Source organism: Anopheles arabiensis, chromosome 3 (genome assembly GCF_016920715.1).
Source record: "Anopheles arabiensis isolate DONGOLA chromosome 3, AaraD3, whole genome shotgun sequence".
Classification (NCBI taxonomy): Eukaryota; Metazoa; Arthropoda; class Insecta; order Diptera; family Culicidae; genus Anopheles; species Anopheles arabiensis.
This window is the reverse complement of record NC_053518.1, coordinates 8,744,237-8,757,559: the sequence shown is the minus strand read 5'-3', so window position 1 is coordinate 8,757,559 and position 13,323 is coordinate 8,744,237. Positions and strand designations below refer to the sequence as shown.

Here is a 13,323-nt window from a genome sequence, read left to right as displayed (position 1 = left end):
TATTACACCACACATGTCACCCGGCTGGAGAATCTCGTTAAAGCCCCATCACACACCCTTTTCGCCCCTTTCCAAGCCAGCTCCCGACCCGCACCTACCGGAACGTATCGTCGATGTAGAACTGATACCGCGATCGCGACGAGCTGTCACCGGCAATGCAGACGAACAATGCGATCTGCTGTTGCGTTGCGCCGTTCTGGCCCTGCTGCTGGAACGCCTGCTGCTGGAACGCGGCATAGTTCAGCTCGTTCAGCGATGACGTCGAGGAGGCCGACGTCGTCGACGTTTGCGTCTGGAGTTTGCTCACCTTCGGGCCTAGGATGTCGTAGATCAGGGTGTTGTGCTTGTTGCCGACGACCTGCAGTGAAAGCGGAAACCAAAACAAACAAAACAAACGAAACGCTTGCTGTTAGTGACGAAATTGTAAAGCCGTTACGCATATCTGCTGCGTCTCAACATGCGTCATGAACATGTAGGGGAAGAGTTGTGAAACACGATGTGTTTCCTCGTGCGCATCGTGACGTCAAACCGGGATGGGGGAACCACATTTTGCCAGACGCAATCGTCGCATGACCGGTGGCATCTTTGCCTCACAAGCGGAAGTGTTAATTTGTAGGTTAAGATCGCACTTGGTGCGAACTTAAAGACCCGACATGTTTTAGCACCACTCTTCGCTCTTTCCAAAAAAGGCTCGCGGGGCTTCCAAACAAATAGCGACATGCCAATCGATGTTCCCCTTTCCAACAGGAACATTCTCACACTCTAGCGGTTGTTTAGAACTGGCGCTCAAAATGTGGAACGTCTAAACGATTGAAACATTACACAAAAACACCAAAATTAATTACACTGTCAAGGACTCAGCCGTGTAGAGGCGTGCCGTGCGATATTTCTTGGCGGTTCCGAGCAGCTCGCCAATAAGTTTTAATGATCCCTGCTACTGTGGAATCTGGGTGGAAAAACAGCAGCAACGCGGAAGCACACTGTTCTCTGCTTCCGATTATATTTAATTCGAAATAAATTTTCCGCCAGCCCGGTGCCTTCAGTTAATGAAGTTAGCGCTGAGTGGTATGGTCGATCGATCGTCCGGACACACTTTTTGGGACACGCAGTGTCGCAGAACGTTTTAGCTCGAACGAAGCTCATTATGGGTGGAGTGGAGTTAGAGCTTACTTTCCCATTTTCCATCCCGTCCGATATCGATTTTTACATCGATGCTATAGCCTTCGATGTCTTCGCATAAGCAGTGATGGCTGGGTAATTAATTGAAAGACATTCCAACCCAAAGATGGCTTCCACCGGCGATGACGCTTTCTTACCGCCAGTGACTTCGCGGTTAGTGAGTTAACCTTGAAGTGCGTGATGACAGAGAAGCATGATGAAACGGTGTAACTGATTACTAAACTGGAGAGGAAGAAGAAAAAATGCCTTAAACCACAGTCCTTTCGTTGGCCGCAGCGCGCCAAATCTACCCAAAAACCACGCTATTCCAGGGTAAGATAAGATAAGAAAAAGGTTCGTCGGAATTCCCTCTGAACCACTAACGCAATGCAGCAAACAAACCCCGTTGCGGTGTGTCCATTCTGGTCACCTGAACGGGAACGCGAGAGTGAATAAAAAAGGCTGATAATCTCGCCAAACCCCTGGTCAGTATTGCATCAGCAAGCAGCAGTACCTGTTGGGTATCACGGATATGGAGAAATTTAGGTGAGGTGATGGAACCTATCAGCTGTTAATAATTGGAAATGAATTTCACACAAAAAAAAACAACAAACATCCCGTACATTGATTATTAACGCATCGCTGCAGATATTAGTAGCTTGCGGCAAACGTGTGAACACAGCGCTCAATTAACGCCCACATTGAACATTGGACCTTTGAAAAGTGATGGATGATTCACCGGACGGACACACTTCACCGGTACAACATCTTCAGCAATTTACTCGGAAGCGATGCTCCCCAAAACAACACGTCAAAAAGTGGAGCTGCTTATTGTTTCAGGTAGCGCTTAAAATAAACATCAGAGCGGAGCAAACTGTGTGTACGGAATTGTGAAATTGGAGCTCGTCGACAGTGATGGCATCAAATGTTTAGAATGTTAGTCATCGTATGTAGAACTGTGAGGAGGGTTTGAGTTATTTGTGATCATCTTAAGGGAATTGCATACCATTCTACAAAAGAATTGATCATTGATAGTCTTTAAGATATTCTCTCATGAGGACTGATATCAATTTAGTTTTGGAGTTCTCATCACAAAGACCTTGACAAGCTAAAATAGAACAATCTTGGCGTGTGCGTCTCCTTCGCGGTAAGACATAAATTACTTTTCCCCCGCTTTTCCCAGCAGCAAAACCACACAAGAATTAGGGCAATGTTTCTTCAATGTACAGATGGCATTGAAAAAACACACACACACGCAACAAAATCACACCACTCCATCTTGCACCGATCGACGTCCAAGGGGCCAAAACTCTGTGGCATCATTTTCGGACAGCGTCAATCGTGACAAGAGATGAATAATAGTACCAGCAGCGACAACAACTAAAAAAACCCCTCTGTAACGTCTCTCTTATTCCGGCCCAGATTCCATCCATTCTTCCGCGTGGCAACAGCCTCTCGGTGGGGACTCTCCCGGGCGCTTTTGTGTCTCGGGACGACTTGCAAATTGTTATCATATTTCACGCCACAGCAACATCCCAAAAAGATACAACAGCCCGGTGCCAAAAGAGCGCAAGCAGTTGGCCCCCACCCCCCCCCCACCCCCAAAACGCCCCAATCCCCCGTTGGGTGGAGCGATGTGGAGCGAAAGATAGCGCGCGCACCACCGACGAAGGGTGCGCGTCTTGATGGCGGCAAAGTGTGTATGTGTGTGCCTGTGTGCGTGTATGTGTGTGTTATGTAGGGCACGCTGAAGACAGTACGGAAGGGAAAGTTGTTGCAAGAAAATGGTTCGATTAAGCGAATGATAGTTAGAGGGAGACAGAGAGAGAAAGCGAAAGAGATGAAGTCAAGGCTGATTTGGTGTACGAATAATCCCTTTATTCGCTTGCATTAAGGAAGCGCATCACATCCCGGATAAATATGATGCCCATAAGAGCGGAAGAGGCGAAGGACCCTGCGTCCACGCGTTACTGCTTCACCGTCCGAAGGCTGTGACCTGCTGTTGTGACCAGGGTTATTGCTTCCTTTCCCCCTTTCTTGTGAAGATGAAACAATCTTACTCGATTGCATCCTCAAGGTAACCGGTAAGAGCCGTAAGTGCCCGTTTTGCCAGGTAGTTTAGGGGAACAAACGATAGACCGAGACACTTTGCAGCGAATGCAGCCCTGAAGGGTAGGCAGCGAGACCCGACGATGCTACCGAGACGCGAGACCAAGTGGCAATGGCACTTGTTGCAAAGATGATGGCTCTATATAGTGTTTCACCGGCAGAAGAGGGGCAAAGTGGTTTCCAAGCTCTTCAAAAGATGCTTCTTACGGTTTGCAGAAGCAATGAAACGGTTGTCGCTTCGTCCGTAATGTCATTGAGGATGCTCCCAGTTTGTTTGGATAATGAAATTGGCAAACATCTCCAACGACCCCCTAACCACAATATCCATTAAATGCGTATCGCCGCTTTGTGATCTTTAAAGAACCCGTTTGTTTTTGGATATCTAAAATCGACTGAAACCTCCACACAAAGTGCAAAAGATTAGCAGCGAATATCTGCTTCACATCGTTACATTTGCATAGCGCGCCTGTACTGTAGCGAGCGCTATGCTGCAAATTATTTACTGCTTCCAGCCCATTAAATGATGAACGCGACGATTTATTCAACGGTTGTTCCTTATTCTGGTGGATGATGATGGTGATGGTTGCAGCGATTTCGTGGAGGTGATATAATTTATTAAAATCCTTCTGTTAATGCAGTACCGCACCGAGCGGAAGTAAGCTCAAGGCGAACAAAACCCCGCAAAGGGACTGAAGCAGTCGTTAGCAGAACGTTTGCGAAATAAAACAGAGCGAAAGAACAATGGAAGCAGCAGCTACAACGAAAAAAAGAGAGGCTAAACTGCCTCTGTTTAATGTTTTTTTTTCCTTCGGCGACTTTAAGATGCTAAAGTAAATGTTCGGTCTGCTCTGTGTTCTTAATTACTACACCATGCTGCATTCGTTTGCTTTAATGTCGCTTGCCGGTCCCGACCCTCGGGGCGTTTGTTTGCAGTGCACGCAAACGAACTTTAGTGCACAATCCATTTCCGGCAAACGCGTTCGTGGAAAAGAGCTTAGGAAGCTTTATCATAGGATAATGGGATGCAAAACAAGCTTCCCGGTGCTCGCGGTGGTGAAGATAGGAAAAATGGTATGAATTAAAAAAGAAAAAAAAACCTGCACTACAGCTGCTAACCAAATATGGTAGTAGCAACTTTACTGTTACTTTGCCACTTTGCCAACCCAGCGTAAGCTAGGGAGATTTAAATTATAAGCCACCTTCCCTTGCACTGCTGCAGTGTAAACCAAGCCAATTTTAGGAAGCTTTATTTCTTGTGGCCATCTTCTAAAATTGAACGCCGATAAATCTGCCCTTCCATTAACGGCCGGATCGTCATCGCTGGCCAGGCACGTAGGCGACAATCGCCAATATCTTGCAAGAGATAGACAGCAGTTTTGGGGACACCGGCACCGCCGCATGTGCAGTGGGCTGGAAAATTATCGAAAAATTCTCCCCCTCCCCTCCCCGCCCTATGTGCCCGGAATCTCATTTCATGGCGGTTGCGTTAATGTGGGATCCAATTTGCGATTAAATTCCTCTCCTAAACTCACTGCCACGAGCGTGCGCTGCCAATAGTAGTGGTTGTCTGTGTGGCTGTCTGTCTGTCTCTATGTGTGTGTGGACAGCAAAAGCAAGAGAACATCGCAAAAGGGGATGAATATTCCCGACGCATGGCATCATGGCTCTGTATGTGTGTGTGTTGCTCCCAGAAGGATTCAAAGCGTCAAGCCTTTAGGACGGTGTGTCTGCCGCTGCTGCTGCTGCTGCTGCTAATACTGCTTCCACGTGTGTTCATCGAAATTCCGTCATTACACGCTGTGGCAATGGCGCATGACACATTGGGTGGGAAGGCACGCCTTGTAGAAAGGATTACCACGGGGACAGCGTGTCGCTACAACACACAGCAGGACCACATGCCCGACATGCCCGCTCCTGTACCACACACAATGACACACTTGAGCGGAAGCAGTGGGTGGCCTTTTGGAGGGTGGATGGATGGTCATAGAAAATAGTAATAAATATCACATTTCACACAATTTGCTCAGCCACACCAGGCTGAAACCAAATACTGGTGCCTTCATACACACACACACACACCTAGACACCCCCGTGGCGGGTGTATCGAAGCCACTTAGTAACAATAAATGGTTTCCACACCAAAAACCTGTGGCGAAAAAAAAGGTGTAGTGAGTCCTTTTATAACGATTGGTGGCTCAGGCTCAAGTAACCGATGACAGATGGTGACATTTTTGCAATGCCAAAATGTTTATCTTGGTGTGTACATGATGAAAGATTGCATGTTAGCGTTTTTCAATTACTAATATTGCTCCAAGAAAGCTTGTTATTTGTCTCTTGACTTTAGCTTAGCAAATATACATCGTAAGGGTTCTACCTCCGCCTAAATGTATGCACTGTACATGGCATTTGAAGCTAAAAACCATCAATTTAGCACACACAGAAAGCACTAATCCCAATACTGCAGCCCCAATACGGTCTGTAATTGTTGTAATGAAAATCGATTGCCTGCCACACTGCAGCTACTTCTCTGCAGAAAACATCATTCAAAAGGAATGGACGGCCCCAAAAATAGGTGACCGGACGGTTTTCGCAAGCGCCCGGAGCGCTTGTCTTTCGAAAACACGAAAACAATCCTGCACGATTGAACGATAGCATCTTGGCCGTTTTATATCGTTCTCCTCCTCGGTTGGTTTCTGCTCTCTTCGCTACACATCAATTGGATTACCATCGGGATGGACGGGCCTGTACTGTGTGTGATGTTGTGTTTCTCCCCATCGGCAGCGGGCGCTTTCGCATGTTTTTACTTTCGTTCCCTTCCTTTCGCTGTTTTGTCTCGCTTTCCCCATCTATCATGGCGCTGCGCAGCGCGCTGTCATAGTGTGTTGTTGTTGTTTGATTTTGTTGATGTTTTTAGCGTTCGTACCGAGCAGGGAGAAAGCGGATGACATAAATTAATGACGGTGTCAACCGCCCTTTTAAAATGCACGCAGCTGCACGGTTACCACGAACCGTGTACAATACTGGGGGGGGGACGGCCGCTGGTGTATCGTGTTTCTCAGGACCTGCTCTGCAATCACGTTCGGTACACGAACGACGGAATTTTCGTACCGTGCAAGATCGCTGATAATGGCCGTATGAAGGGTGAGCAAATCGCCTGTCAGCGTGTGGTGTGTGCCGGGTCCTGCACAGCCCCAAAACGGGCGTATCAAACCGCTCTCCATAAGCGACCATGCGTCTCCACCGAATTTTGAAAACCGATCATCGCCGTTTCCGAACGAAGGACACACATCGTTTTAGCGCTAACGCGATGACAAAGGAAAAACACGCACACACACACACACACATGCACGCAGAAGGAAACTCGACATGTCTGCGTTGCAGAGAAGATAATATACCCGTTATTTTCTTTCGTAATCGCACCAGTTTTCCACCACCAACCGTTGTCCACACATTTAGAGCTCGACGTCACGTGGTGGTGGTGGTGATGGCAATGAGTTGCGCGCCAGTGGAATTGCTACAATTTACCCGTGACCGTGAGTCAGCCAGTTTTACAGACCAGAAGATTCACTCTCGCCCAACCGGTCGGTAAGGTTGCTCGCCCGTTTGTTGTTGCACCTCAGAGTACGCGTGTGTGAGTGTGGGAAGGACGCGCTGGTTTGTTTTGCCATCCTCCTGTGAGTGTTCGTTCCTATAATGGCACTTTGCCAAACGCCGGCACGCAGACCTTGAAACCGGGACCGGGTTTCAGACCGTTTCGTCCCTGACATTGAGCGCCAGCCGAATGGCTCGGTGGCATAGATGATCCTATGCCGACTAGTAGAAACGGGGGAAACACATAATGGGGACCACCACCATCGCCCCGCTGGCAGGAATTGTTATTTTATGATCAGCTTTAATAAGTGAATGCAGCCAGTATGTTTCCCATTTTTACTGTGAACAAAAGGGCATAGCCAGCATGTGGGGGGGAGGGGGGGGGGTAAGTCGATATTGACGGCGTGTATCCGGTTCGGCGTTCGTTAGTTGATGATGAGCTTTGCTCAAATCGATTCTGAAGGTCACCACTACTGCTGCCGGTAGCATCGACAATCCATGAAGACGTCACAAATCGTTATTATTTTTAAACCAATTCTTTGCTTACACATTTCAAGATGTACTGCAATAATAAAGAGAGATAGAGCAAGAAAAGCCAGTACTCACCATTTCAATCACCTCGGAGAAATCCTTGTTAAGGTCATCGATGACGAACGGGTATCCATTGTGTTGCGAACCGCTGCGGAAATGGGTAGAGTTGATCTGTGAAGCAATAAAAACAGAAAGCACAAAACAAAACGCGTAATTATTAAATTCAATTTCCATTTTTATACCTTCATCGCCCACGTAAACCACGTACTCCACCGACAGGATAAGCCGCAGCGTATAAGAGTAGCGCTTGCAAACAACACCACGTATGCAGCAGCAGCACGGGATTGGTTTTAAATTTCAACAAAAACCTTCATCATCAATCGATTCTTTGCATGCGTACAGCGCCGTGTTTTCAATATTCATATCGCTATCGGCGTTCGGAAGTCGGGCTTTGACATGATCTGCAGTCTCGACGACCACGTTGAACCCCTTTTTTATAAATGCTACGAAATATCAGCGTCGTGTCATTGAGCAGCATCGGTGCCGAAACGGGCGTTGGAAAGCTTTCGGGTGGATTTTCGTTGGATTTTCACTGATCCGGCACGATGGGATGAAGCGCATTTTCTGCGTGATTTAGTCCTGGCCACCGGATGACACGGAGTTTGGAGATGATTGATGTTGATCTCTATACTCCAACCACGCAGTGCGGGGAAAGTTGATTGAGGTTTTTTTTTCGGCGAAAAATGGGCAGATTAAAAGTGAAGCCATGTAAATGCACGTTCTTTGGCGAGCTTTTGTCAAAGAATGCGTTGCAAATGTTACCGAGTTGAGTTCGCAGTAAATCAAACAAAACGATGGGCAAATTTCATAAGAAATCAATTTCCGTTGCTATTTTACTGGTATTTGAATTGAAAGTTAAATAAATCTGGCTTCGGCTCATTCGGGGAATTTCATTTGTTCCCTCTCTGAACGAAACGCTGGCCTTTAGAAGTGCAGGAATGAAATTACGATTAATATGTCATTATTGAGGACACAAAAAAATGCACTGCAAAACGGAATCTCAATTGTCATGAACTTATCATCGTTCAAATTATGAGTAAATGTAATAAATGAAATATAATTCAAGTGAAATGCGCAACAGAACACAGAATGGAGATTATGAGAAATTCCGCTTGTCATCAACGTGTTGCTTCTATGGCTTTTACGATTCGTAAGATATCTATCCATTTGTATCCAGATGTCTGTGCAACAAAGGAGATGTAAAAAACGCTTTTTTCCCTATGTTAAATGTAGTTCCCTCAAGCGAAAGTATCTCCTGAACGGTCACTAATTGAACCTCGTCAAAAGCAACTGTTTTCTGCCTCGTAGCGAATTGCTTTATAAAACAACAAATTGGACACTTTTTAACACTTTAAAAACATCCATCAATCTTTTGCAAAATCCTGTCCAACCTGATGATCAAGGTTGCTTGCTGCCGGCACGTCATCCATGGCGAACCTCGTCCCTCCCAAAACAAAAAGGCTACTCACAAAATAAAGAGCTTCTCGCATCCGTCACTCCAACTGTTTGCAGGGATGGCGGCTACTGTTTATCCCGTTTATCACTTCGAACTCACCATAGTCCGATGCCGGCCGGGACTCGAGTACCCTCGTCACCGTAATGAGATGGCACGGTGTTTAGAGTGGGGGAGGGGGGAGTGTCCTTCCCTAAATCCACTAGCCCTTACGTCGGCGGCAGCGCAATAAGCCCCCGCGACGAATAATGCATTTCCCGCTTCGAGGGGCTGCGATGGCATTCTGTGCTATTTGCTAATGGAAAATAATTCACATAAATTGAAAACTTTTTTGAAAGAGATTAAGGTTTGTACCTTTTCCCACCTTCGTTTGTTGCTTTTGTGGCTCTCTTTTTGGGGAGCGGAGGTTTTAGGGACTTGGTTCACACCGGTAGGGGCCATCCTTTATGGCTGGCTTTCCGCTGCTATCATCCAACGGATCTAAACGCGAACGGAGCCGCGCGTAGAATAATGAGCGCCCCAAATCTCCACACCGTTCCGGCGAGCACACAGAAAACAGAAACGCGTAGCGTAATAAAAGCCCGGCCATACCCGCTCTTAAAACGCAAACAACACTCCCCAAAATCTCTACAGCCAATGTCCGAGGATGATGGCACATAATGACGGTATTATTAAATGTCTTTATATTTTTTTTGTTCTTGTTGGGATCTATTCAAGTTGCTTCCGCAGCTTCCCCACCAAAAAGGTTCTTGTTTGGCCTTGAAAGAGCCAGCGCTTATAACAGCTCATTTCCAATGCACTCACACTCCCTTGTCTACTGTTCTGAATAAGGGGGGAAGAGAATTTATTTTTTCCTTTTTGTTTTCTCCTCCCTTTGAAATCTGACATATCGATCGAACCGGCTACCAAAGTTGGAGACAGACCCCATAAGTACGCAATATAATTTCAACCAACCAACCTCCCCAAAAACCAATGCGATGTTGTGCGAAACAGAACATTTTGGATATGCCATGCACGTCTCCTATGCACGACGACAACGAACGAACAAGCCAGTATGTGGTTCTCCGGTGAAGCCACCACCACCACCAGCAGTAGTAGCAGCCAAACTTCAGGCAATAAAGCGAAACTGGCAGCTGGTTTCGGTGGTTCGGTGAAAACTCACATCCAAATCTAGTACGGCATTCATCGATAGTCGTCGATGCCGATGGAATTCATTTTCGGCCACGCACAACCGAACGCTGTGTGTACAAGAGTCTTTTTTATGTTGCGCCCTCCTTTTTCCCCTATCACTGCTGTTGTCACAAAATCACTACCCCGGGTCGGTTGTTTAGTCAGTTCGCATCATCCGCATACGGGGTGAAATGTTGTGGAAGAATTGGGTATCGTACCCAATAACTCCTGGGTGCCTGGGTGGGAAAACCCAGTGGCAGGAAGGAGTTTAATTTTTGCCACGTAGGCAAAAGTGACACAGCACACTACTACTCTGACGTCTTCATAGAATTGTGAGTCGACGAGTGAGTCAAGCGAGGCGTACGAGTTGGGCAGGAGAAGCTGTCTATACCGCCGATTGATTTATGGATAGTTTTTTGCCGAACCACCCGAACGTTCTGACCTTCCTTGTTCTCTGGCTTGTCGTTGAGTTTGGATCATAATTCAAAATACTGTCCGAGCCGAAGGGGGGAGGGTTCGCAGTTCGATCCTGTTCGATTTCCTTGGCAAACACAGGGAAGCCTGTGCTGATGTTGAGCGATAGAAGAGATGTGGAACTCGATACTTTTTTTTTAAGACTGTGAACCACTTTAAAGCATTGTGTTCTATATTCTACGCCATTCTACGCACTAGTTTGCATCAGCGTTTGTCAACTAACACAACAACATACAAACCCAAGAACTGGAGGTATAAATAGGTCCAACAACTATGCAACAACATAGAAATTAAAACAACTACTCATTTCCCAGGAGCAAACGGCAACGCGTTTGTGAGTGAAGAAAGCACTGAGTAAAGCAACCATTTGCATTATCCACGCCTTATAAACTCCCCTTAGCATTTTCCTGCAACAGCGAAGCTTTTGAAATGCGAAACCCCGAATGGAAATTAGAGTTGAGACAGCTTACTGGCAGCGAGCCGAAATTGCTTTCCTGTTTATAGTTGCCAGTTGTGCGGTGTGTTATCGCTCGGTCATCATCTCTTCCCCACCAAGCAAAGCAAGCAGAATAAACAAAAAGATGAAAAGATTGTGCTTGTGGCTGAGGTGATGGGTGTGGAAATGGCTAAAAAGCACACATACACACAGAATGGTGGGGAAATGTTTTTGACAACGTTTATGAGAAATTTAGTGCCAACTATAGAGAGGGAGAGAGAGAACCAGAAACACCTCTGTACTGAGCCCAATGTGATGGGGGTTGCTTTTGAGGCGAGAACAGCATTCAACGGGAGCAATGAAGGGAAAGTCATACATTTTCTAAAAACTTTCCCTCCCCTGGTACACCTTTTCCGGTACTTGTGGAGGAACGTTTTCAACGGACGAAATGGGAAGCGTAATGTTGCGGGTACGATAATGAATAATCGTTCACGGGGGTTTTCGTAGAACGCAAATTGAGGATCCATGCGCACGCTCTAGCAGCAGTGTAGCACGTGGTTAAACTCGGCAGATACCTTTGAAGCATGAATATTCAATGCCCGTTTGTTTTGTGGCTGGGGGTTTACTTTCATGTTTAAATTTGTCGGTAAGAACGATAAGGAACTGCTCCATTTATTTTAGAAATGAAACTCAACTACCCAGCTCGATAGAAAATTAAACTACTGGGTACACCACACCTCTCTGGCAGGTAAGGCTGTCTGCTCTAGGCGAACATTGCATCATACCGGGGTGCATCGTCAACGTCCAGGGGGGGGGGGGGAGCAGCACCAGCGCGGCTATAATTGCACAACGGGTTTTCGATACGCCGTACGCCAATGGCATCATCGTACACGATGAGCATCGAGAAAATGATTACGAAACGAAGCACGGAGCAAAGCTTCGAAATCGTTCTTACCAGTTGCATGTGTGCCCGGGACAGCGGCGGGCCGGTAATTTCCTCCAAGCCCGCTATTTATTGGCGCGGAAAATGCACACAAACACACACACACCCACAGCTCAGTCGGTGGACAAATATTCTATCGTGTTGGTGGGCCATTTTTTAGTAGTAGTTGTTGTGGGCTCAATTCAACATGCTGCGGTGTAAAACGCCTCACGCGAAGTACTGCGTTTTGTTTCATTCGAATACAATCAATTTAGTATGAATTTATAAAGAAAACTGGCACAGGAATTTTGCCATTTAATTTGACATTGTATTACAGCCTCATTTAGTCCTGTTTGCTATTTTTAATTCCAGCTCAAGCTCCAAAGAAGCGTTACTTTTAATAAAAAAAAATTTTAATAATCAACGCATGACATTTCTTCTAATAAAAAATAAACTCCATCTTAGACTTGGTAGTAATAAAAGAATACCTTCTATCCAGTGCGCACACACACACACATTTCACCTGCACCAAAGAATGTTTCCCAATTCCTTTAGCAAAAAGTACACAGCCTGATATTTCATTTCCAACATTCCGCTAGCTGCCTAGGTGGTAAGCGAATTGGGTAAGCCGCTTTTCTTTTTCGACGAGCGACGAGCGAAGAGTGTGTGCGTTCCGTTTCCCTCTTTTTTGCCTCTAAAAAATATACACATCCATCGTTTCATTCAAAGTTCAACGAATAGACACACAAAAAAAAACTAGAAAAAAAAGACGGATCCCTCTCCAATCCGAAAGGGATCTGAAATATTATCATATTATGCATTCACCTTTTGCGTACGTATGCGTGCCGTTCCGTGAACTGTGCTGCGTGCGATGGGTGCTTTGCGGTGTGCCAAATCTTGATCGCTTATCTGCTCCGGGGGCGTCTTGGGTAACACGAGCACACACAGACACACACACTTGGCATGAAAAGAATTTCGTTTTGAGTCGTTCTGCGTAAAGAGGCAAGCGAATTGAATACGTAGAAAGCGTTGCTTTTATCTAACGATTGCGTTAAATTCTTCTTCAACGAAATCGTTGAATAATGGTTTATGCAAGGCTTTCGCAAGAATTGTAACAAATATTTCATTCACAGATTAATAGACAGTTTTGTTATTCACCTGAATAATGCCTACCAAGCGAAGGTGATTCTTTTTCTCTAACTAAAAGAGATCCAATCCCAATCGAGCAACGTTATCAATCAGCAATCCCGGGTGGGGTTCATTCGACCCCACCGTCTTTCCCCTAAGCGATTGAGGGAGGGCAGCTGTGTCCTTAAGCGGAAAACATTTCCACACACACACACACACACACACACACACGTAGACACGAAAAAAAACGAACGGAAATTCAATGTAACAAGCTAGTCAGCGATTGAAACG

At 46.1% G+C, this 13,323-nt stretch overlaps 1 protein-coding gene across 3 annotated transcripts in view; it reads right to left on the bottom strand.

Moving 5' to 3' along the window:
- LOC120901435 (cGMP-dependent 3',5'-cyclic phosphodiesterase-like) overlaps window positions 1-13,323 on the bottom strand; it is a 46,841-nt gene that overhangs the window by 23,745 nt on the left and 9,773 nt on the right. For all 3 annotated transcript variants that reach the window (XM_040309384.1, XM_040309385.1, XM_040309386.1), the window contains 2 exons: window positions 7,465-7,560; window positions 99-358 (listed from right to left, as the gene is read on the bottom strand). In XM_040309384.1, the coding sequence (XP_040165318.1) occupies window positions 99-358; window positions 7,465-7,560 (356 nt within the window). The remainder of the gene's footprint in view (window positions 1-98; window positions 359-7,464; window positions 7,561-13,323) is intronic.